This window comes from Hyperoodon ampullatus (genome assembly GCF_949752795.1).
Source record: "Hyperoodon ampullatus genome assembly, chromosome: 14".
In the NCBI taxonomy this organism is placed as follows: domain Eukaryota; kingdom Metazoa; phylum Chordata; class Mammalia; order Artiodactyla; family Ziphiidae; genus Hyperoodon; species Hyperoodon ampullatus.
Window position 1 is genome coordinate 64,601,214 of NC_136927.1, and position 25,767 is coordinate 64,626,980.

General features: G+C 49.6%; 1 protein-coding gene across 3 annotated transcripts; it reads right to left on the reverse strand.

Annotated features, from left to right (window-relative positions):
• Nucleotides 1-481: 481 nt before the first annotated feature.
• GGT7 (gamma-glutamyltransferase 7) lies at nt 482-22,856 on the reverse strand (the record flags this gene model as incomplete). Of its 3 annotated transcripts, none has more annotated exons than XM_079719742.1 (15): nt 482-645; nt 3,771-3,870; nt 5,024-5,161; nt 5,934-6,051; nt 6,174-6,323; nt 7,956-8,044; nt 8,214-8,341; nt 10,279-10,366; nt 12,289-12,485; nt 12,819-12,892; nt 13,108-13,175; nt 14,173-14,290; nt 15,538-15,689; nt 16,067-16,302; nt 22,688-22,856. In XM_079719742.1, 15 exons carry the CDS (start codon nt 22,854-22,856, stop codon nt 482-484), a joined length of 1,989 nt encoding a protein of 662 aa, XP_079575868.1. The 3 variants fall into 3 exon arrangements, with proteins under 3 accessions (XP_079575868.1, XP_079575867.1, XP_079575866.1); XM_079719741.1 differs by having other exon boundaries at nt 14,161-14,290; XM_079719740.1 differs by having other exon boundaries at nt 14,173-14,335.
• Nucleotides 22,857-25,767: the final 2,911 nt, after the last annotated feature.

Below are 25,767 nucleotides of genomic sequence, written 5' to 3' on the forward strand. Positions count from 1 at the left end.
CCCCAAATCAACCTGATGGGAGGAGGAGAGGAGCACCTCCTCCCTAGGATGGTCCGTTTTAAAAAATCCTAGTCATTTCAGAAATGAGGCTGGGGACAGGAGAAGGGAGCTGGAAAACAAGGCCAGGTAAGGCCCAGCTGGAGATGCTGGGGTAGTTAGGACCCTTGAGAAGGGTTTGCAAGCACAGCCCTAAGCTCAGGGCCTGCATGGCTAAGGAAAAGGAGACAGACAGACAGATAGTCTGACTCCTCAAGGTCCTGCCTGCCTGGTCGTGGACACTGACACTCACCACCACTGCCACCACCACAGGCCTCCAGATGGAGAATTTTCCAGTTACTCTGAGATAGGGTTTGCTAAGCATCCCCTCTGGCCCCTGATCTGGGGCATCCCTGGGGTCCCTCTGAGACCAAACCTGGGAGAAGGAGGGACTCTAGGAACATGCAAAGGCAGGGAGAAGAGACCCCCGCCCCACCCTGCTGCTCTACAGGATGGTAGCTCCGGCTGCATCTGGGCTCCGAGGGTCCTTCACACCGATGATGAAGTTATTGGTTCTCCGGCTGCCATGGACCCAGGACAAGACATCTACCTTCTCCACGTGGTGACCCCTGGCTTCCAGGAACTCAATCTCTTCCTCTGTGAACTCACCTGAAAACCATTCCCCAACATACACACATTCAGAGAGTTTAGAGCACTGGCTCAGGAGTCTGACGGTCAGACCTGAGTCCTGGTCCTGGATGCCCTACTAAGGAGCTGTATGACCTTGGGCAAATTGCTTTACTTCTCTGAGCCTCAGTCTCATCATGTATAATAAAATGGGTATTATCTGAGAACCTACCACATAAAGTTGTTGCAGCGATTAAAGAAGACAATGCACACAATGCACAAAGCTCAGAGCCTTGCATATAGTAAGTGATTGATAATGTATAGTCATTCTTAATATTGGAAAAAGGACTTGGCTTTAGGGGTCTTCATTCCACCTGCCTAGGCCAAGCTGCCATCATTACTTGCCAGGATTACCACATAGCCCACTAATGCGTCTTTCTGCTTCCAGTCCTGCTTCCTTACAGCCTATTCACACAGCAGCCATTAGTCAGCCCATGTCACTTGCCCTGCTCAAAACCTTCCAACAACTTTGATGACTCTTAGAATAAAATCCAAAGTCCTTACCAAGGCCTCTAATGCCCAACATCATCTGGAAACTTGTAACTCTCTAAACTCCTCTCCTCATTTCCTTCTACTCTCTCCCTTAACTCTGCTCTAGCCTCCTTGCTGTCCCTCAAGTAGGTCAAACATGCTCCTACCTCAGGGCCTTTGCACTTGCTGTTCTCTCTGCCTAGAATGCTCTCCTACTAGATAATCACAAAACTGGCTCCCTTACTTCATTCCAGTCTTCAAGAACTTCCTTGGCCACTATCTCAAATAGCGGCCCCTGTCATCTTTACCTTGCTTTATTTTCTTTCAAAGTACTTACTGCTACCTGCATCTTGTTTATTTATTTACTGTGTCTCTCTCCACTAGAATGTAAGTTTTTTGAAGGCAAGAATGCTGTCTTGTTCACTATTGAGTCCCAGTGCCTAGAACAGGGTGAGGACACAGTAAATGTTAAACAAGTATTTTCTAGATAAATGAACAAATTCCCACTCTCTCGCATAAGTTCAGGTCTTCATCATCTCTTGCCTGGACCATTATCCCAGATTCTTCTTGTGTTTCTCTGACTTAAGTTCTCCTCCCTTCAATCCACCTCCCCTACATAAAACAAATCGAGTCATATCCCTCCCCTGCTCAACTAGATAAAGTCCATACTTCTTAACATGAACCTCCACGGTAAGCCCTGTAACCTCACCTCCCACTGCTCCTCAACAAAAATCTGATCTTCTTACTTCCCCAAATGGGATGATTTGGGGTAGTTCTTGAGATAAAGACACACATTAAATAGCATTACATCACCAAGTTGGAAATATATTCCCTTTGTGGTTCACTTTCAGTCCTTTTGATAACAGAAAGGACTATGTTCCAGTCTGGTCTCCAACATTTCTAATCTCCTTTAAAAGAGAGAGCAGACCTCAGAACATTCTATGGGCAAAAATGTCTAACTAAAACCTAGAAACATTTGATTTTTTTGTAGCTGTTTATCATCTATTTGTGGCAAATGATGCCATTTTTCCATTTGTGATTATGATATAAGGTTTACTTTTAAAATACATTCAGGTTTAAAAGGAAATCCATTTGTAGACACACATTATGTAAATAATGCTTTAGATAGTGTGCAAATCTGTCAAAAGTCATGAAGGTACTGGATAAATTCTGAAGTTGGGAAACAATGTCTCTAGTCCAGCTGGCTCCCTGGCTGTTCTCTGAGCCATTTTTTCTGGCTTTGCCCAAGCTGTTCCCCCCAACAACCCAACCCCATCCAGAGTGTTCTTTACCTCCACATGCCAAATTCCTGCTCATACATCAAGGTCCAGCCAGTTGTCACCTCTTCCATTAAGCCTCCCGGAGCCCTCAGGTGGGTGAACTTTCCCTTCACCAAGCCTCTGCTCGTCATAGCCTGTCTTAGACTGTGTGCCCCTCAAGGGAGGGCTGGGATGAGCACCCTCACCCCCACAGTAACTGAGCACAGAGCCTTATATTCCACAGAGACCTGAAGATGTTAGTTGAGCAATATTCATTTTCAAAGACTTGGCCTCATCACCCATCAGCTGGGATCCAAGTGTCACTAAGCAACCACAGGGTGTGACTACTGAGGAATTAGGTCTGTGGCTTCTACCATGCTTCAGTCCAGGAGGTATCAAGAGCCATGCGGTAAAGAACTGAGTCTTTGGTATGATAACAGGTACGTATCTGATATCAATTCTGCCATTTATTGGTTTGTCTTTGACTAGTTTATAACCTCTGTGAGCATCAGTTTCTTTATCTGTAAAATGGGGAGACTGAATAAGCAAGGACCATGTCTCACGCAATTTTGTATCCCCTTTGGACTAGCATAATACATTCTAATAAAAACTCCTCAAAGGTGCACATACTTTCCCAGTTATGAAATTAAGCTGTGTCCAAAATTAAGCACCCGTCCTTTTTAGAGGAAAGTCTATCTCCTCACCATAATCTGTAAGGTCTATGATCTGGCCCCGGCCTGCTTTCTGATCTTAGCTTACCCTCACTCACCCTGGTTTCCTTTCTACTCCTAAACCACCAAGCCCATTCCTGCAGTGAGTTCTCTGCATTTGCATTTCCCTTGGCCTACAAAGCCTGCCACAGTTCTCTGCTTGGTGGGCTCTTTCTCACTCTTCAGATCTCAGCTTAAATGTCACCAAAGAGAACGCTTCCCCAGTCATCGAGTTAGTCATATACATCATCCTGCTTTAATGCTCTGCAGAGCATTTGTTTTGCTTTTTCATATTTCTTGATTCCTTTTCCTGTCTGCCTGTAAATGCAGTATCCCTAGCACCTAGGATAATACCTGGCACACAGTAGGTATTCAATACAAACTGTTGAATGAATGGTTTGCAAAATGAACAACTATATCTTACTTTACAAATGAGAAAACCGAGGCTCAGAGTGGAGATGTGAATTTCCCAAGGCCACAGCCAGGAAATGGCAGGACAGGTTCCAATCCGCAGATCTTCCACTGTTCCAGTAGGAGTTGGTTAAAAGAAACCAAACTTTCACTGGCACGGAGTTGGTGCTGGTAGAGGCAGGGGCACCCTTGGGAGGAGCCCTTTCCTCCACCCTGCCCTGTGCCCACCCCATGGGGACCTTTGCTCTTCACTCACTGTCCACCTGCAGGAGGTTGGTCTGCAGGTCGGGGTGCAGGCGGCCACGGGCCAGGCTGTCACTCAGGTTCCGGTTCAAGGTCAGGACGTTCAGCAGGACCTGTAGGCAGCCAAGGGGCAGAAGTCAGGGCTGTCCCAGAGGTGTGGGTTCAGGAATCCACAGCCTTCGTCCCTGGTCCAGACTCCTTAGTCTTTAGAACACTTACACCAGGGATGTCATCTGAGTTTCTCAACAGCCCCAGAAAACAGGCAGGCCTGTAATGACTGTCTCCATTTTACAGAGGGGAAACCAAGGGCCAGAGAAGAAAAGCAATTCATTCCAGAGTTTGGAGAGAGCTAGGGAGGAGGCATCACTAGCACCCAGTCTCCTTTAATACAACCCAAGGCTCTCCTCCCTTCTTCTTGGCCAGGAGAGGGCTAAGAGCTGGGGCTGGTCTAGGGCATAATGTGGGTACTTTCAGCTTAGTGGCTGGAAGTATAGGTAGGCTCTGTAACCAAACTGTCTGCCCATTCTTACTAAACTGAACCTAACTTCTTAACTTCTCTGGGTCTCAGTTTCCTCATCTATGAAATAGAAATAAGGATTCCTCCCAAAGTTGGGAAGCTTAAAAGGGTTACCACATGTAACACTGTGCCTGGCACTTAGTAAAATCTCCATAAATGTTAGCTATTTGTTATTATCTTCATTTTACAGATGAGGAGACTGAGGTTCAGAGAGGTTAAGTGAATTCCCCAACACCACACAGTTGGAAACTGGCAGCACTTAGGCTGAGCCCAGAGGTGTCTGATTCCAAAGCTCAGGTTTGTTAACTCACCACCTGCCAAAGTACGGGCCTGACACATATATCAGATGCTCAAGACATTCATGGAACTGTTGTGTTTTAGAAGGTAGCAGGCCCTTCCTTTCAAAAGCAGACTCTAAAGAAGGCTGCTTGTTGTTCAGATGTTGACTAGAGGCATGATGGGACTAGAGATTGACAGAACCCAGGCAGCCCAGATGTTCTATCACCTCTCAATTCTACTGGTCCTGCGATTTCCCTGCAACCTGAGAAGACATGGCGATTCAGGGCTCCCTTTTTGCTAAAAACAATGTAGTTCATGTCCCCAGTGCTCAGGAGGGGCCTGGCACAAAGCAGCCTCAGCCCATGTTTGCTGCGTGAGATAAGGACAAGTCAGAGACATGAGGGGCACCTGCAGCCCAGGTCACAGCTTGCCTCCTGGCCACAAAAGGCCCCTCACGGGGGAAAACTCACCTGGGTCAGGCCGCTGAGGCCCCGGGCAGCTCCATTGGCCCCCAGGGCAAGGTAGGTCCCACATAGTCCTTCTGCTGGCCGGACCACAGTGGGCAGCAGGAAAGACAGTGGCCGCTTCCCTGGCTGCACCGAGTTCTCCTGTTGTCAGAGGACCGAGACCACAGGGGAATAAGAGGCAGGGCAAGACAGGAAAGGGCTACTCCACCACTCTTCCAACATCTCTCTCTCCTGAATCTTCCACAGGCGCAGTCTTCATGGGGACTGGCCCATCCCCAGGCCACAGTCTGCTGTTTGTGAAATGGGCAGGGTCCCTGGATAACTGAGGTAGATAATGGACTCACTGAGCTAAGGGGCTGCTATGGGGCTACCATGGGTGGCAGGAGAGGGATCAAGCCAAGAAAGATGACTATGAGAAAGAACAGAATAATCCCCACCCTGGTCATCTCTATCTGTCTTTGTCCTGCTGGGGTCCCAACCTGCAGGGAGTTAAGAATGCTGCTCTCACAATAGACAATAATTCACATCTCCTTTCTTCTTGGGTCCCTCTTCAGTGCCCCTTTAGTGCTCAGCATCACACAGTCATAAACTACTAATGCTGAAAAGTACCCAAAGCATCAAAAGGGGGCCAATATCCTCACTGTAAAGTAGGTGAAGAAACTGAGGACCAGAGAGGGGGCAAGACTTTCCCTGTGTCACACAGTGAGACGGTAGCAGAATGGGACGAGGTTTCTTTGCACCCAACAGGCTCCAAGCCCTGGACTTGGGCTGGAGATGAAGTGGACACCTGGTTTAGGCTGTTTTTCTTTATAATATAATTTCCCAGAAGAAGTGGGGAGGGAGGAGCAGTCATACTACTGCACCTTCTACCTAGCCTCAGGGTCCCCAGGGGAGGAGGAAAGCAAGGCCCTACCAGGCTGGGCGCAGGGTGGTTAGCAGTCCTGTTAGGCCAAGAGAAGTCCAGCATCTGGCTGTTGAGCAGGATCCCCGAGGGGGTGATGAGGCCGCTGCCAAAGGGCCGGTTCAGGGAGCTGGGGGCCGAGGTTAGGGCCAGGTGAGCCCTGCGCCTGCCCTCACTCCCACCCCTACCCCCCGACCTCCTTCCTGGTCCAGATGATCTCTTGTGCCAGGTTCTGAGTCTGAGCTGGCATACCTGACCATGGCTACAATGAAGTCGTCAGGGCCCATGATCAGCACCTGGGCAGCCGTGGGAGCCCCATTTAGCTCATAGATGGGCAGGAGCGGGACAGGGGCTGCTTGGGAGTCATTGATCTGGCCCCGGAAGTAGGCAGCCTCCACTTTGCTGAAAAGACAAGAGGTAGGAGATGAACACACAACAGGCTCTCATTACACCCCACCTACCACACTTTGTGCTGTTTGTGCAATTATTTGATTAATATCTGCCTCCCCCACTGAACTGTTAGGTCTATGAGAGCAGAGGCTCATTTATTCCTAGCATATAGGGAATAAACAGGTAATAGTTATTGAACTGAATGAATTTACTTAGGTGTTATTCAGGTTTTCTTCTAGAGGCAGTGTTGAATTTATTTCATGCTTAAATCAAGTCTTTTAGTTACTTGACTATATTCATTTAATCCTTTCTATGAAAGTACCTGGAACATAGGGGATGCTCAGAAAATATTTGTTTTGAATGAACAAACTGAATTCATTTAACCTAGCGTTTGTAGTCCAGAACTGAAGTTTTATTAAGAGTTTAGCTAGAGGAGGGTTTTGTATACAGGGACCTTTACTTGCTATTAGAATTTTTTCTTCAAGGCACAGGAGGACTTGGCACAGCAATAACTATTTATTGGATAAATTAAATTAATTGAACATCGGTGTTTGTGTTTTAGAGCTAAATTTGCATTGATCTTGAAAACATGCAATTTTCTATTTTTAAAGTTCAACTGAGGGTTTCTTACCTGATAATGGTTAGTTAGTTATTCAAACTGACTAGAGAATGACAAGTTACCAAGGATTACTGAGAACGTCCATTCAGTTTTCAACCACGAGGGCTAGTGGCCACACAGAGGGTTTTGTTTCAAGTGGTTTGGGGGCAGGCGGGGGGAAGGCTTGGTTTTTAGGCTTTATCTTTGTGGCCTTGAGCTGGTTTTTGTTTTTGGTTGCTGCTGTTTCTGCTTTTTAATTATTAGCTGTTCATTTAGTCTCATCATTTGCAACTTAATTCATAGAGGGTTGTTTGAGTATCAGTATAAATTTATATGAACTATATTTTTGGCTTCTGATTTTTCCTTTAGCTAGCCTTTAAGTCAGTTATAGTAGCAGCTAAATAGTAATCAATCTTACCTCTATTGCCAATTGAGAATAACAATGATATTCGTTGAATATTTATTATGTGCCAGACAACTTGCTAAGTGCTTTGCATGTATGATCTTGTTTAATCCACACCACAACCTCATGAGGCTGGCACTGTTAATGGCAGGCCCTTGTAGAAACTGAGACTTAGAGAGTTTAAATGACTTGCCCAAGGCTGCACAGCTAGTGAATGGTGAGGCTGGGATTTGAACTGAGACAGTCCGACTAGAGCCCACAATCTTACTACTGTGTTATGCTGCTAATGTAAGTACATTTGAATCAAAATCCCCATCACCTCTAGTATTTGCTTGGGGGCTCTTTTCATTGTTATTAGGCTTTCTTTTTCTACTCAAAAGGGGGAACAGATGGGTCCATATAGGTGCCCTGCTAGGGCCAAAAAAATTTGAGAGCTATATATAGTAGACCACCTTGTTGTACAGATGTGGAAACTAAGGCGCAAGGTGAGGCAACTAGTGTCACACTGTGATTTGGGGTTGAGCTGAAATTGACTTGGGCCTTCAGGCCTTATTGCTCCACCAGCTGCTTTTCACCTGATTCTTTCCCCACACCTGCCACCGCCGCCTCTGCAGTACCCAGGGTCCTGCCCCTCGGGACCCACCTGAGCATGTCATCCATGCTCTCAGTGATGGTAGAATCGTAGGCGGGATCTCCCAGTCTGCTGGCCAGAGCTAATGCAATCTTCAGGGTCTGAAAACAGAGCAGGGGTGTGGAAGAGGTTGCCAAGCCCCTCCCAGCACCCACACCAGGTGCTGTGTGAGAAAACTTGCAGGTGATTTAGTCAGGCCTTCTGGCACTACCCCATCCCCCCACTCTTAGTGTCCCCAGACCCAGGGTGGAGTGGAGGGGTCAGCCTTACCTCTGCCACCCAGTGAAGAGCCTGTTCCCGGGATACCAGGCTGGTGAGGTTGAAGCCCTCGAGGATGTTGAGAGCACTGATGAGGGCAGGGCCTGTGTGTGGGGGTCGGGGACTGAGAACCAGGTGGCCTGAAAGGACAGGAAATTACCGACGGCAGGGGGAGAGGTCAAGGCATCTCCACATCCCTCCATCACACAGACTGAAACCACTGCACTGAACCCCCTCATCAGGTAGGAAAACTACACTGGGAGGCAAAGGGACCCACCCAAGTTCACACGGCAAGTCAAGGGCAGGGCCAGGACTCCAACCCAGAACACTTGTCTTTAGTTTCCTCGTCCATATGAGGAAACTAAGGCTCAAGAAAACTGTGATTTGCCCAGAGTCACACTGCAGTCCATTGGCAGAGCAGGGACAGGTGTCCAGATGTCCAGTGTCCTGGTCCACTATGTGTCTCCTTTCAGCTCCTCCCTTAGGCCAGGATATTATTCAGGGCTCCTGCTGGTCCCACCCCTGAAACTTCCTGGAAACAGCAAACTTCTCTTTCTATTTGAGGCCCCTGTTATTGGATGTCTGGACATCAAAGGAACAATAATAATACTTGACACATGACAGTTACGTTAACTAATTAACTCATTTAATCCTCACAATGGGTTCTGTTATCATTCCCATTTTACAGGCAAGGAAACTGAGGTAACAAAGAGGCAAGCTGGTCCAAAGTTACAAGAGGTAAGGGGAGCCCAGAGTACTCAAGGTACTGGCATTGCCAAGAGAACCCAGGCTGCGGAGGGCAAATGGAAATCAAATACTACACATTCAGTGCCCATTCTGATCAGGATAACTTCCAACATCATCTCATCACCTCCTCGTGGGCACCCTGAGCAGTGGGCACTATTATTATCTCCATTTTAAGGAGGGAAACAAGGCTCTGAGTGGGAAGTGGCTTGTTCAAGGTGAATGGCACAGCTGGTACTCAAACCCAGGTCTTCCTGGCTCCAAAGCTATGCTCTTCCTCTGCTCATTATAATACCACTTCTGGTAGAAGAATCAGGCTTAAGAGATTGAGGCCTGGAATCCTGAATGCAGAGGCAGCCTCTCCTGGAGCTTGAGGTTATCTGGGTCTCCTCGAGGGGAGAAAGCCTGAGAACCTTCTGAGGGACTCAGGAACCTACCACTTTGGGTTTGCAAACATGGAGTTTACCCATGTCATAAGCTTGGATTTCTGGGTTCCTCACTGGTTTTGAGTTTGGCAGGCTAAGTTCCATTCCTCCCCTGGGCCTCAGTTTCCTTTTGGCAAAATGAGGGGGCAGGTCTCTGACTGTCTTGAAGGGTTTGTTCTAACCTGAAGCTAAGATGGATTTTGGTCTTATGGACTCTTCTTAGGAAGCATAGGGCAGTGAGAGTGGGGCTGGGGAGCGGGCTGAGGCAACACAGACCCTGAATCAAGAAAACCTATGGGGCTTCCCTGGTGGTGCAGTGGTTGAGAGTCCGCCTGCCAATGCAGGGGACACGGGTTCGAGCCCTGGTCCGGGAGGATCCCACATGCCGCGGAGCAACTAGGCCCGTGCGCCACAGCTACTGAGCCTGCGCTCTGGAGCCCGCGAGCCACAACTGCTGAAGCCCGCACGCCTGGAGCCTGTGCTCCACAACAAGAGAAGCCACCGCAATGAGAGGCCCTTGCACTGCAACGAAGAGTAGCCCCCGCTCACTGCAACTAGAGAAAGCCCGCGCACAGCAATGGAAGACCAAACGCAGCCAATAAACAAATACATAAATAAAATAAATCTATTAAAAAAAAAAGAAAACCTACGGCCAGAACCCCAAATTCCAGGCCTTAGCCTTTGACCAGACCTCCCTCCCCATATCCTAAATATTTGGGGTAACTGACTCCACAACTACTTTAGAAGTAGGCTGATTCTGGCTTGCTTCAACGGTTGGCTGTTTAGCCAGCTCATTGCTTCGGTTTCTCTCTTGTGAAATGGGGAGGAGCCATTAGGCCAAAAGGATGTGGCCGTGGACTGGGAGGCTTCTCCTGAGTGGGGACCCTGGGAGCTGGGGGAGAGGTCACCTCTGTACACGCCACACACAGGCTTCTCCAAGAGGGCACTGTAGTTGCTGAAGTCCTCCTCAGTTATGACACCCCCTGCATGCTGAGCCTGGAGGGGAGAGAATGACCCCCACCACTGTGAGTCACACACCACACTGTGAGCATGCAGTTTAGCCTAAGGTATATGTTTGGATCATACACAGATCAAATGGTTATAAATATTGTGCCTTCTGCAGTTCCCATCATGGCCTTTAGGGACCCCATCAGCTGTGGGTACCCCAGAAAAAGGAAGGGGAAAAGCACTAACAATAAGCACCCATTATGTGCCAGACATTGTACTGGATACAATCTATGAATGACCTCCTTAGCTTGGCATTCAAGGCCCTTTGTGATCTGGCCCCTGCCTACCTCTCCCACTTCACGTCCTGCTATTCCCCAATGAGCTCTATTCAGCGACCCAGAGTGACTTGCAGGTCCTGAACTCATGACTACATGTCTTTGCACATACTGCCCTCTGCCTATGTAGAAGGAAGATTTTCCACTTACAGCAGCACTTGCCTAGGAGATATCAAAACTGAATTCTGCATTTCACTATAACCAACTAAAGCCACTCCAAAACCATGAACTCTGGATGACCCTCGCAGGACAACCCTTACTGGACGTAACTGAGCACTCTACTGACCAATGATCTAATCTTGTACAAACTGATGGGCTCATTCTATCCAGCATGCTAATTTTTAATCCTAAATTAGCATAACCACTAGGAATCCTCTCCTTTTTTAGTACTTTTAAGTACCTGAAGCCCGTGACTTCTAATCTACCCTCAGTGACCTACACACTGAATTTCTTGGCTTTGTCTGGTAAGTTAATAAACTCAGCTTTGGGTTTTTCTCTCTTAAAGCTCTGATGGTCTTTGTTAGAGTTTCCTTCATCCCCTTCTCCACCACCAGGAGAGGATATGCAACCCAGGTCTGGCTAATCAGATCATTCCTTTTCTGTGCTACCATGACTGGTCTGGGAATAGTCATGAGACCTATGATGGGCTGATGAGACATAACCTTGAGGCTTTGCTGGAACTATTTGAATGAGAAAGGCTCTTTCTCTGGGACGGCCTGCCGGAAGGATGGCTGGTGGAGAGCAGGTGTGGAAAGGATCTGACAGAGTGATTTCAAACAGCGGAAAGTAGAGTTGTGAGACCGAAAGGAAGAGAGACAGAACAAGTCCTTACAATGTAGATGGAGTCCCTGGACCCAGTAGATCTAAAACCAGTATGCTGCTGGACTTTCCAGGGATGTCCATTTGAGACAGGCACCTATCACCACATCCATAACTCCAATGCCCAGCACAGAAGCTGGCACAAAGCAGGCTCTCCATGAAAGTAGAAAGAATGATGGACCTGTTTAATTCCCACAACTGTATGGCAGAGATAGATACAACCACCCGCATTGCACAGATGAGACAATCACTGAGTTGGTCTGTGTATCCTTATCTAGAACAAAATTTTCCGTTAGTGGTTTCGAACTACCAACACTAGTTCTCAGAACCCATTATTGCCTCAGACTAAGACTCTTTGGGGTTGGGTGGTAAGCCCTTGTGTCAATCCTCCCCAGTCCTGACAGTCACCAGTGAAGATGGTGTCTCCCTCGGTCCCTAGAAAATCCAGGGAGCAGGGTGGGATTGTGGGCTCAGGGAAGCTGAGGCTGATCATGGGTCTCCACCAGGCCTGGGAGGGCCAGGACAAGCCACTATACAGGTTGGCACCAGCCCTGGGGAGCTCAAAGGTACCGCTCTCAATCAAGACAAAATATTCTCATCACCCTAGGAGGTTCTTTGTGCCTCATCCCAGTCAACCCCTCCAATCCCCCAAACTACTGATCTGATTCTGAGGTTAGTTTTGTCTATTCTACAATTTCAAGTAAATGGAATCCGCAGTAAATATATGCAGAAAGAAAGACAGGGAAGTAAGGGGGAAGAGGACTTCTCTGCAGTAGGGTCCTCCGCCACAGGGCCGGGGGTGCCCCACACGCTCACCTCTGCCACCATCTCCAGCGTGAGGTTGCCACCAGCATAGAAGGCAGCGGGGCCATAGGTGCCAAGCACATCCAGCACCGCCGCCAGGTCAGGCCGTCGCAGCAGTGAGCCAGGTAGTGGCGGGTGACCCAAGGGCAGGAACGTCTCACGGAAGCGCTCAGATGCATTGGGTGGTGGCTGTTCAGCCAGGGCTTGGGCTGCGGGCAGGGACACGAGGCTGGGATGGGGGTGTTGGGACTGTACACGCAACAGGTGGGGTGGATGAGGGCTGAGAGGCCGGCCCTAAGCCCTCCGGCCCCCCAGGAGCCTGTTACAGAGGAGGTGGGGGTAGTGGTGGTGTATATGGGCCATTCCCAGATCCCCCCTCCATTGGAGGATCCCTCCCAGTGAAGGTAGGGTGGTGTGGGGAGGGGGTCTGAGGAGCAAACTGGAAGAGAGGCACTTCCTGGCTTAGGACCTAAATCGCAGAGGTTCCCTCTCCCCTCTCCATCAAACTCATGCCTTTCCCTCCAACCCCAGGCCCCACTGACCTAGATCATGGGTCATGTTGAAGCCATCTTGGGCCACAGCTGCTGCGAAGGCGAGGACTTGGGACCATGGCAGCCTGGGGGAGCCGGAGAGCAGGGGGTGGAGGAGGTCCTGGGGGGAGGAAGAAGGGTCCTGGGGGGGGAGGGGGGTTCCAGGGAAGGAGAGTCCTGGCAAGGGAAGGGGATATTAGGAGGGGGGAGTTGGGAAGGGAAGAATCCAGGAAGGTAGGAGAAGGCCACCCAAGGAGGAGTGCAGGCAGGGGCCCCTGGTCCCCAGGGGGAGAACCTTTACCTGCCATAGAGCTGGTGAGCTTCGTGTAGCCCCTTCACCATTCCGGGAACCCCCACCAAGAGCCCAGGCTGGGCAAGGCGGGCAGGTGAGGGAGAGAGGAGACCAGGTCACTGGAAGGGGGGGCGCTGGGCTGAATTCCGCAGAGCCCCAAGCCAGGGATGGGGGGCTGGCACAGGGGAGAGACACAGGCCAAGTATCCCAGAGGAGGGACAAGCTGTCCCCAGCAGGCATCCCTCCCACCTCCCTGACTTCCTATCAGCAAATGCAGAAAGGCCTCCTTTATCTGTCATAGCTGAGGGATTTATAAATTAAGCAAACCCTTTTAAGAGCCAAGACATAACAATTTAGATGGAAACCTGTCTAGATTGGATTATACCTACTCTTGCCTTTTAAAACAGTGGACAAGTGACCTTCATTTAACGTTTTCATTAACACAACACCATTACTCTGAACTGTGATAATTCAGGGGTGTGTTTGGCTTTTGCCACTGCACTAAATATCTATTTTTCCAAGTAATTCTATTTCCTCCTTTGCTCTCAGTAGATAGCGGGTTTGCCTCCAGCAGTTCCTCTGTAATCTTCCAGTACGTCATGGGCTAGGAAAGTTACGAATAACAGCCTCAGAATGAGATGTGTGAGTGATAGTGCAGCTACTTTGTAACATCTCAGACTGCTCAGTGGCTCTTTTTCTTCCTTCTTATGTGCCAGATAGGCAAGGTCACCAGAGAAGTAAGGTGGTGCTGCACTGCCTGTTATCAAACATTCAGATTTTCTGGTTCATTATTATTATTATTTTTGGCTGCACCTTGCAGCATGCGGGATCTTTCCTCTACCAGGGATCGAACCCGCATCCCCTGCAGTGGAAGCGTGGAGTCTTAACCACTGGACCGCCAGGGAAGTCCTGGTTCATTACTTTATTTTGGGGGCTGCCTATCTCCCTCAGAGCCTAAGAGCATCCTGCTTAACTCTTTCCCTCACCTCCATAGTAAATATTCAGCAAGGTAATGCTTGGGTTAGCAGAAGGGCAGTGAAGGGAGACACCCCCTCTTCTCACCAGGCTCCCCACCTTGGTCTCCCAGGATCTCTGCAGGGCCTCTTCTCTGAGAGCCCCTGGTGCAGACTCCCGGAAATCAATTAGGTGGCTCTTATTCCGTCGGATGTCATGTACCAGCATCACACCCCCACTAGGAGAGACACGGAAGGGGGAGGGTGATGATAAGATGCCACTCCTCTGAACAATTAACCTGCCGTTCCTCAAGCCCCCCACGCTGATGGCTAAAGGTTCAGTCTGTCATCAGGAGTCAGGTGTCTGAGCTCCCTCCCCAGCAGAGATTCAGAGACTCAGCTACCCTATCAGGGTGGGGAGTGAAATCAAGGGGGTGGGGGACCCAGAGTCCATGGACCTCTTCCAGCCTGTTATTGGAGCCTTTAATCCCTGACGAGGGAAAATCCAGAGACTGGGAGAGCGGGATGTTCTGCTCCCCCTCCACCCCCACCTCCCACCACAGTTGGACCCCTGCCAGCCTCCTGCACCTGCCTCTGTGGTACGTCCCTCTCCCTCTCCCAGGACTGAATTATGTAAGGACAGACTGTACACAACCAAAAGTGGAATTTCTTTCATAGGGCCTGGAAGGCTGGTCTTTCAGGAGCCAAGATATGGACTTAGTCAGCTTGTCCCTTTTCTGTGGTTTGCTTCTATCTGAGACAGGGGTTACATCTGAGATAACTGGCCTGCCAGCTAACATAATAGGGAAAGCAGGACAGCTAAACAAAAGGGAGTGGTAGGAACTATGGCCAAGTGGACAGTACAAGCCCCATCATGGGAAACAGCTTCTATTCAGCTCCAGATAACTGCAGCCAGGTGAGAATGTAGGCCCAATGTTATTAGGTCTCCTGATTGTTCAAGAAATGTTAGAAATCTGGATTTTTATGAAAATTCTCAACTTTTTAACATCAACAACCAAATTTTTAAAAATTTAAGTGTGTAAACTAAACCAGGCTGTGTGCCGGGTGTAGCCCATGGGTGGCCGGTTTATAGTCTCTGTTTTAAGAGGTCTTACCCTGGAGTGTATTTTTGGAGGATAGAGGATCCATTGCTTTCATCAGACTCACAGGGATTTGTTTTAAGGATTTGTAAACCCTAAAAGTTGAAGTATCACAGCCTTAATTAATGACAGTATACCCCCAACTGTGTACCTCGCTTTAGAGTTTATGAAATCCTTTTCCTAGTTAAAGAAAAATCTTCTGAAAACACCTCCTTGGACTCCATGTAAACAGAAGGGGTAAGATTGGGTGTAGAAAGAGAAAATGCAAGGAGGTGGGGCCCAGTTGCCCCTCTGCTCAAACTTGGAGAAGCGCACATGAGGCCCACAGACCAAGAGACAGAAGGAGGCCTGGGGCACCCCAACCTCCGCAGCTGGGAGCTTCTTACCCGCCCAGGCCAGAAGTGTGAGGAGCCACGATCCCCAAACACAGGGCTGCTGCCACAGCTGCATCCACAGAAGATCCCTGTTTACTGAGCACCTCTATGCCCAGCGATGTGCAGTGGGCGGCATCAGTCACCACAGCGCCCTGGTGAAAGATCTGGAAGGGGGAGGGGACTAGTTGGGCGCAGAAGGGGCCCCCTGCCTCCCTAAGGCACCTCCACTAACCCCAGAACCTCCAACAGAGGGTGGGGATGGGAGCCCTGCCCTTTTATCCCCTTGACTCTCCCCTACGAGTCTTCTTTCCTTACCTCAAGTGCCTCCTACCTGATCAGTTCCCTTCTTTGAGCTCTGTCCGCCTCACGCCCAGGAGGCCCCCCCTTGAGACCTTCCTCTCCCATGTCACCGCCCTCTCCGCTTTCCATTTGCTGGCCCCCTTTCACCACTCAGCCATTCCTCAGTTCCCAAGGTCTCCTTAAGCGCTTCTTCACCCCTCCTCCCAAGGTTCTCTCCTCTCCCCCTCCCCTTCCTCCTCACCTGGGGGTCCCCGAAGTAGATCTGCATGATGAGCGCCACAGTGACACCGGTGGCAAAGGTGAGGCAGGCCGTGACGATGACCGTGAGCCCGTCCTGGCGGCAGGAGCACTCAGACGCTGCCGCGGAGAACGGGTCTTTGCGCGTCTCCCGCAACGGCGACCCGTCCTGGCTGCCCATCTCCGACGACGACGACGGCAGCCGCTGCAGCCGTGCTGACTTCAGGAAGGAGTCCGGGTCTGCGGGCGGCGGGGGTCGGTCTGGGCGCCTCTTACCCGGCCCTGCCCGCCCTCTAGGCGGGGCTATTCCGTGTCCCCACCTCTCTCTGCCCCCCACCCCCCCAGTCAAACTCCACTAGACAGCACTGCTCCCCTTTCAGCGTCTCCCCATGTACCCCAGGGAGGGCCGTGGTGGGGGTGGGGGGTGGTCCCCGCTTGGACGAGACAGGGACCCCCAACTGGGCATCAGGGCGGCTGGATTCCCATCCCTAGGCCACAATGCCTGGGACCCAGGACCCAGGGCTGAGAACACTTCCTGGAGAGGCAGGGGTTGGGCCCTCCCTGGAAACCAGATCTTGCCCCAGCTGGGGCCCAGCCTTCTGTGCAAGGAGGCAGCTCCATAAACTGAGCGGAGGGGCCCTGTCTTCCAACCTTGTTTTCGGGTTCCATCCATCCATTCATTCATTCAACAAATATGGAGGGTCTGCTATTTGTCTGGTCCCATGCTAGATGCTAGGGGAAAGGAACAAACAGTTCCTGCCCTCATGGGTTTTGAAAACCAGTGGAGGAATAAGATAATAAACAAGTAAAGGAGTATATCATTACAAGCTGTGGCAGGTGCTATGAAGAAAGAGAAGGATGACAAGGTCCTACTGTATAGCACAGGGAACTATATTCAATATCCTGTGATAAGCCATAATGGAGGGACTACCCTGGTGGTGCTGTGGTTAAGAATCTGCCTGCCAATGCAGGGGACACGGGTTCGAGCCTCGTCCGGGAAGATCCCGTGCCGGGATGCCACGGAGCAACTAAGCCCGTGCGCCACAACTACTGAGCCTGCGCTCTAGAGCCCGCGAGCCACAACTACTGAGCCTGTGGTTCACAACTACTGAAGCCCACGCACCTAGAGCCCATGCTCCACAACAAGAGAAGCCACCGCAATGAGAAGCACGCACACCACAACAAAGAGTAGCCCCGCTCGCTGCAACTAGAGAAAGCCTGTGTGCAGCAACGAAGACCCAACACAGCCAAAAATAAATAAATAAATACATACATACATAAATATTTTTTAAAAGCCATAATGGAAAAGAATGTGAAAAAGATGTATATATGGGGCTTCCCTGGTGGCGCAGTGGTTGAGAGTCCGCCTGCCGATGCAGGGAACACGGGTTCATGCCCCGGTCCGGGAAAATCCCACACGCCGCGGAGCAGCTGGGCCCGTGAGCCATGGCTGCTGAGCCTGCGCGTCCGGAGCCTGTGCTCCGCAACGGGAGAGGCCACAACAGTGAGAGGCTGGCGTACCGCAAAAAAAAAAAAAAAAAGAATGTATATATGTATAACTGAGTCCCTTTGCTGTACAGCAGTAATTAACACAACATTGTAAATCAACTATACTTCAATTAAAAAAAAGAATAGAATTATAACAACAACAAAAAAGGATGAAATGATAGAGAATAATGGTACATGTTGGAGGCACTTAGCTGGGGAAGTCAGGCAAGGACTCTCGCAGAGGTGACTTTTAAGCTGAGAACTAAGGGATGAGGAGCCAGCCATATGTAGAGCAAGGAGTGAGTGTGTAGAGTGTTCCACAAAGAAGGAACAGCAGGTGCAAAGGCCTTAATGTAGGAATAAGTTTGGTGCATTAGAAAACAAATAACCAAGGTTGGGGTGGCTCTGGTGTGGTGAGCAAGGGGAAAGGAAGAGTAGTAGGTGGAGGCTAGGGCAGATGCGCTGGGCCTTGAGGGCTTAGTGAGAAGGTTGGATTTTACCCTGAGAGCCACAGGAGGCCACTGGAGAGTTTTAAGCAAGAATGTGAAGCCTTCTGTTTGTGTTTTTAAAAGATCCCTCTGGCTGCTATCTGGAGAATGGATCTAAGGATAATAAAAGTAGAGGCAGGGGACATTTGAAAGCTACTTACTTGCTGGGTGACTATGGACAAGTCATTTCAAGTCATGAGCCTCACTTTCCTCATCCTAATAATGGAGCTGATCCCTAACTGGCTGGATGGGTACAAGGATTCAAAAAGGTGATGTATACCAGGCACTCTATAGGTGCTCACTCAAAGTTATTTCCATTTCTTTTCCACCCTGGCCAGGGCCGAGACCCTCTTCCATCCCATAGCTTCCTTCCTCTGGGATATATTAGCCTTGAACCTAGGTCTCTAAATGGTCTAAGGGTCCTGGGTGCTTGTGAATGGTAAAGAAATAGCCTGATACCTTGACCTTAATATGTGACTGTACTCAAAATGTGTTTTTAAAAGTTCATTCATTCAAAATATTTTTGAACACTTGCTACTATAGCCTAGGAGTATAACCCCTTTAAAAGTCTGTGGGATAATATTAAGAATTGACTGTTATATTTTCCTGTTTAAAATACTATCATGGTTCACCAATGCCAAAATGATAAAAATCCAAGCTCCTTAACCTGGTGTTCAAGGACCTCCATAATCCATACTCCCCTCTTTTGTATAAATAAGAAACCACATACATATATAGATAATTTTTAGAAATTCTTCATGGTGGTTACTTTTGGGGGAAGATAGTGAAGATGGGAATGAGATGGAGTGGGAGAATTTTTTGTTTAAAATTTTTACCACTTACATATATTTCTTTTGTTTTTTAAAATCAATACATATATTTTTAAATAAACAGGAAAAACTGCAGGAGATAAGAATGTAGAAGAGGACTTTTACTTTTTCTCACTGTTCTTTTTTTTCACCATGAACATATAATTTGTTTTTAAATTTCTATTTAAAAAAAAGAGACTTGTCTTCTGGAAGCCCCCCCTCAGTTGATCATGCTTGCTTCTAACCCTCAGCACCAGCACCAGAGTCTGTAAAGAAAACTGATTTACAGTTGATAAACTAATTCAAGTTGATATTTCCAGGCACTTACCCTTAAATCTGTTTTCTCCAATCAGATATGAGGAGCCAGGAGAGTTAGATATATTCAAGACTTGGCCCCATCAGAGTTAGATATATTCAAGACTTCTTATTCTACCAATAATTTATTATGAATATATAATATAAATATAAATGAATATTGTTAGCTATTTATTCAATAAAAATATTTACTGAGTACCAACTGTGTAAGCGGTGGGGAAGCAATACCATTGATTTTGCTGATGTGTAAGGACAACAGCAGGACATTGGGAAAAGGCTAGTTTGGGACCAGAAGAAACAAGTCGTTTGGGAGAAAAAGGGTGAGTTTAATTTTGGCTATTCTGAATTTGTGGGACAACAGCAGGAGTTGTCTGAAGGCAGTTGGCTTAGTAGGCATCTCATTTTTACCTGCTTAGTCACCACTCCCCACTCAATTTTCTTTTAGAGAACACCAAATCCCCTCTCTCCTTCCTCATTCCCTCATTCCTGATCAGAGTGAGTATATGACCTAGGCCTAGCCAATCAGAACAGGCACCTCTGTACAGTGATTGGTTCAGGTTCACGTGACCAGCACCAGCACCAATGATATTCAAACTCTGTTTTGTTTTGTTTTTTGCTAAAATATTGGGAAAGAGAAAGACTTTCTTGTCTAGATTGCTAACGTGGTAAGATGTAAGCCTGTTGCTGCTGGGGGCATCTTGCTTCCCACAAGATGGGAGGTTTCCTGAAGATGAAGCCCATAAAAATGAAGGCAAAGCAAAAGATGGAGAAAATCCAAATCTTTTTCAGGTACCTCAATGCAGCTATGCCTGAAGCCCTATATCCTGAACTTTTCAGTTATGCTACCCAATAAAATTCTCTTTTTAGATGTAGCTCAGTTTTAGCTGGGTTTATGACAAATGAACCCTGAACAGAGTTGACTCGGTCCCTGGCTTGCTTACTCCCCTAAGGGGAGAATCACTAAAGATTTCTGAAACAGGGAGTGACATGATCAGAAAAGCAGGGTGCTGGATGGATTGGGTTGGGAGGGGGTGGGGGAAAGTCAGGAAGCAGGAAGAATAGCTAGAAGCCTATGGGTAATAGAGATAAGAGAGGATGGTGGCTTAGTCTACAGTGGTGATGACAGGGATGGTGAGATGGAATTTGGAAGATACTTAGGAGGAAGACAGAGAGCATCTGACCACTATTTAGACGTGAGCAGAAGGGAGAGAATCATGGGTGGCTCCTAGGCTTCTACCTTGGGGACTGGATGGATGGCAGTGTCATTAATTGAGAATGACATTGGGGGAAGAACAGGTGTATGGGGAAGAGAGGATGAGTACAGCATGGAACATGTTGAAGGTGAGGGACTTGCAGGACATCCAGAGGCAGATGTCTGGGAGAGAGAAGAACACACGGGCCTGGAGCTCAGAAAAGAGCAAAGAAAGTTTTCGCCAATCTTGGAGTGGTCACCATCTAGCTCTGTTTTCCACAGGGCCTGCTGTGGGGTGCCTGGCACTTGGTTCTGTGGAATGGCAGGCTAGAGGCTGGCTGGGCACAACCAAAGTCCTGCATAAGCGGATGGGGCAGTACCATCAGGTGGCACCAGCAGGTTGAGAACATAGGGGGTCATGTTAGCCAGCAGGCTGGTCCAGCTGGGCCAGAGGAGCCTTGGGGCTTGGAAGTAGTGCTGGGAGACATGGTATTGAAATGACTACACGGGCAGGATGGCAAGGTCCTTGGAACCTTAGTGCACAACTTGGCATAAGGTGCAGCTCCCTAGAAACTCAGGTGACCAGGGTCTCTGCTGGATTTTTATACAGTTGAGGGCAGAGCCTGTATTAACTCCTCAAGGAACTCCCTGAGGTTTGAGAACTCCCTCCCTTGCCATTCTTTCATCCTGAGATCTTCTCTTTCATTCAATTATTTCTTCAACAGTTTTTATTGAGAGCTTAGCACTGTGCTCGATGGTGCAGAAAGGATGGTGAACAAGACAGTCATGATCCCATCCTCACAGGGCTTATAGACATGGGGTAATCAAAGGTTGCACAAATAAATAATCACAGGTTTTGATAAATGCTAAGACATTCATAGGAAAGGAGGATAAAACATATCAGGGGTTTCCAATCTCTAGATTGGGAGCGATAGGCATTCCCAGTTGAGCTGGAAGAGGAAACTAAGACCTAGGTCAGGGTAGGTGTGCCCATTGTCACACAGTGAGTCAGGGCAGTGCTGGGACCATAAGTGGTATTCTTGGCTCCTGAACAAAGGACCTGGTTTCAGGCTGGTATCCATCAGGACACATCCTCCCACTTCTCTCCCTGCTACCTCCTGATTCCAGGGCTACTCCCTTCAGAAAAGAAGTTTTAATCTGCGGCTTTGACATGTGATGACCATAAGCCTCCCCACCCTCCCCTCAAACCCCCTCCAGGAAGGGTACAAGATAGTCAGGTTGGCAGGGGCTGCTGGTCAGGGCCAGGTGACCGGAGAATTGTGGAGGGGGAAAGAATTTGGGGCCATCAGGCTAGGAGTAGCCACAGAAGGGCCAGGCCAGAGAGGGCTGGGCAAGAGAAGCAGGATCTGCCAGGCTGGTGAGGGATAGGGCTCAAGTGCAGGCACTGAGAGGAAGAGAGAGTGAAGTAGAAGGAGGCTCTAATGCCAGGAAGTGACGTTGAGGGAATGGGGGATGGAGGATGGAGGGTGAAGAATGGAGGGGAGGAGAGAAGCTGAGCCACATGGACAGGAGAAAGAGCATTAGGGAAGAAATGTTCAGACAGCTCTCAGCCCCAGGTGTCCCCCAAGCCCTGTCTCCTCCCTCCCTACTCTCACCCCTTGCAGTTCCCGCAGAGGGTTGAAGAGAATACAGTAAAATTCTGGAGCCTGCTTCCTAGGGGGCAGGGTACCTTACTAACATCCTGGCCTGATCCACTGCTCTGGGAGGGGTGAGGTATCCACAGGGCAGTGAAGGTGCTCTGGTCCCCAAGGACTTTGAGAGGTCATGCAGTCCATTCCCCTGTCTCCCAGTACCCATCACTCGCAGATGGATGGGAATCATATTCTCTTTACCCCTCCCTGGACACGAAGAGATGCTCAGCTTCTTCTCATGGTCTCTCCTTCCCACAATCCCTGGCTGTGGGGAAGTTCTTCTCAAGATCTAGCCTCTATCCATCCTGCTGCAGTCTCTGACTGGGTTTCTCCTATCCTGTTCTCTGTGACTAGAGAAAATCCTCTTCTAGGTGATCACAGCTGTTCCTTAGGAACTCCCCGCCAACATTCCTTCCTTATTAGTTGGTTCTTCCCAAGGGGGTAACCCCCACCCCTCCTACTGCAGTCCCTAGCATCGTTCTCCCTTGTCGCATCCTAAGCCTCCAAGGCAGAAATGCATCCCCAGCCCCACCAGATAATTAACAGACACAAGGGAGGAGAAGGGAGAGGTCCAGGAGGAAGGGAATGAATTAGGGAGATGGAGCTGGAGGTGATGCTTCGCGTACATGAAGGAGGACCGGGGACGTCCCAGGGGGCAGGGACGGGGCCAGCGGGCCTCACCGGTATCTGGGTCTCCCAGGAAGGCGTCCTCGTCCTTGCGGCTCCTCAGAGGGGCCGCGGGCGTCGGCTCGTCCTCCGGCAGCCTCGGGAAGCTGGTGATGCTCATGTAGTCCACCGGCGAGTAGGCGCCCAGGGCGCTCTCCTGACTGGCCTCGTTCTCTGCCGCCATCCTCGCCCGCGCCCCCAGCAGCGCAGCGCCTGCCGGAAGTGGGGCGGCGGGGGCCGGGCTGGGGCTGGGGTGGGTGGGGGGGACGGTGGGGAGGAGGGAGGAGGGAGGAGGGCGGGGCCTGAGCTCCTGGACCGCCGGGAGGGGGCGCCTCAAACCCGGACCCTGGAGGGTGTCGGGTTTTGACTCGGCCCCGCCTGCTTAGCGTTGTCAGCCTGCATTCAGAGCGCAGGTTGGGGTGTGGGTGTGGATGCAGAGCCTGGAGGACGGGTCCGGGTCGCGCAGTCGGGGATCAGGAGGGAAGAGCACGCGGTAAGCGCGACCTTAGTGGCTCAGGGCACCTTACGTAGCCCAGGGACCAAACCCCTTCCTCCTTCCAGTTTGAGCTAGGATCCTCGTCAGACTCCAGGCTCCTTCCTCGGCTCGCAGTCCCTTTCACTGACTGCAAACCTCCTGTCGACCCCAGATACTGTCTCTAATGCCAAACTCCTCGAACCTCAGACCCCTTCTTGGACTCCAAGATCCTTATCCTCCTATCTCAGACTCTTCCTCCGACCCCAGACCCCTCTTTCGACTTCAGACTCCGACTTCACCCCCGACCCCCAGCCCCAGCCCCTACTTCATGTGCAACCTGCTTCATTTCGAGGACCCTCCTTGGACATCTCTCCTCGGACGTCAGATCCTTCCCTGGACCCCCCACACTTCGTCGACTCCTCTTTCAATCACAACCCCTTCTAGAACCCCTGACCTATCAGCATAGGGCAGTGAGCCTAAACTTGAGCTTGTCTTAGGATCTTAAAAGCGGCTCCCTAGATTCCACTCTAGCGATCATGCTTTAATTGGCTGGAATGGGGTCCCTGGAACTTGCATATTTACCATTATTTAAAGAGCTTTTATTTTATGTGGTTCTGGAAAAGAAACTTTGAGAAAGAAATCATGGTGGTGGTGATATGGTAGGAGTGGGCTGGGTTGGGGGAGGATAAAAGGGTAGGGAATGGGTCTAAAGTCTAGGTATCTGGGTTCTATTCCCTCTGCTACAGCTTACAAACTGTGTGATCTTGGGCAAAACACTTAATCTCTTTGAGTATGTACAAATCTCTTCATTTGTAAAATGGAGAGAATGACAGTATCCATCTCTGGGTGGTGAGGACTAAATAACACACGGAAAGTTTTTAGTATATGGCTTGACACCTACTTAATACAGTAAATGCCATAATCATTATTAATATTTTTTTCTTGATCTCGTGGATTCTCATCTTGTCCAACCCGATCCATCCTCTTCCCACTGAGGAATTCCAACTACACCATAGTTTGCACTACTACCCCATTTCCAGGGATGGGGTGTTGGTTCCCTATATTATTAGGCCTCTTGTCCAGACTTCCATTTCACAGTCCACAGGCAGAGGGAGGGGACTGGTCAAGCCCCTGGCCACACATCCCCTCCTTCCCCAACCCCAGGCTCCAGGCTCAGAGATGACCTGAACGGCTTGTAAATCCATTATGGGCCCAGCATCTGCAGTGCCACCTGTAGACAGGAGAGGGCAGCAGTGTGTCAGGAACAGCTCTGGGGCCTGAAAGAAGGGCTGGGAAGAGAGGGAGAAGGGAGAGGGCTGCCCAGAACTTTGTGTGTGGGATGGAAAGATGATCATTTATACTAGGACTGTGTGCCATTGCATGTGCCTTTCTCTTCACAGAGAGGTTCCTATCTCCTCAGTGAGGTCCATAGGGCTTATTATGCTTCAGTGAAGTCTGATCCCTTGAGTAGGGTCTGTCCCCACTAAATAAGGTCTGTGCCCCCTCAGTGGTGTGCATTCCCTCAGTGTAGTAAGAGGCCCTTCAGTGGGGTTGAGTCCTCTCAGTGGGGTTCATGTTTCTTTAGTAAAGTCTATATGTTTTGTATCTCTTTGGAGAAAGCCCATGTCCCCTCAGTAAGGTCAGTGACCTTCAATGCCATTCATGTCCTATTAGCAGGGTCCACAGCCCTTCAGTGAGATCTGAGATGCCCCAGTAAGATCTGTGTTCCCTTAATGGAGTCCACGTACCTTCAGTGAAGTGTGTGTCCCTTTTGTGCAGTTAATGCCTCCTCGATGAAGTATCGTCTTCTCAGTGGGGTCCATGTCTATTCCATGAGGTCTGTATCCCTTCCGGGAGCCCTGAGACCCTTTCCTCAGGATTGCGTAGGCTCTGGATCAAGGTCTGACCATGCGGAGGTTTGTTTGTTTTGTTTTTTTTCCAGTTTAGGGTGTGCTGGCCTTGCGACTAGCTGGACAAAGAACAAGACTGCAGGTGGGAAGGGAGGCTGGGCCAGGTGGGGTCCTGTGTAGGCTTCAGGAAGTGGGGGCTGCCTGCTTCCGGGCCTCAGAATCACTCTTGGAGTTAGATACTTAAGGATCCTTCCTGCCTTGACGGCCATTCTGTGAACCGATGGGCAAGAGTGAGCCCTTGGTGGTAAGTGCAGGTGGGAGATGGAGGGTCCTGGCTGGTCTCTCCTTTCTGGAGTGGAAGGGATAGAGGGAAGCCAGAGGTATCTGAGCCCGGGTGTGGCAGGGGAAGGGTCTCTTGGTGAAGTAAGAGACTGGGAAGGAAAGAAGGGTGTGAGTGATTCCTTCTACTTGCATAGACTTTGTCATTTCACAAGCCTTAGCGTCAGCCTGATGAGGCGGTAAAAACACCTGGAGTCAGGAGACCTAGGTTTGGCCCAAGTTACGGTCGTTGTATTTTCTGGGACCTTGTACAAAGCCCTCCCTTTCCCTGAGTTTACCATGTATGCAGTGAAATGGGTTTATTAGCAAAGACTGAAGGCGCCTCCTAGTCTTCACTTAATGAGTCTTTGCATTTTAGGTTTGGATGGAAATTCGTAGACCCTGTCACAGCCAGCCTCGCCGCGCCCCGTCACTCCATGGGCCCACCCTCT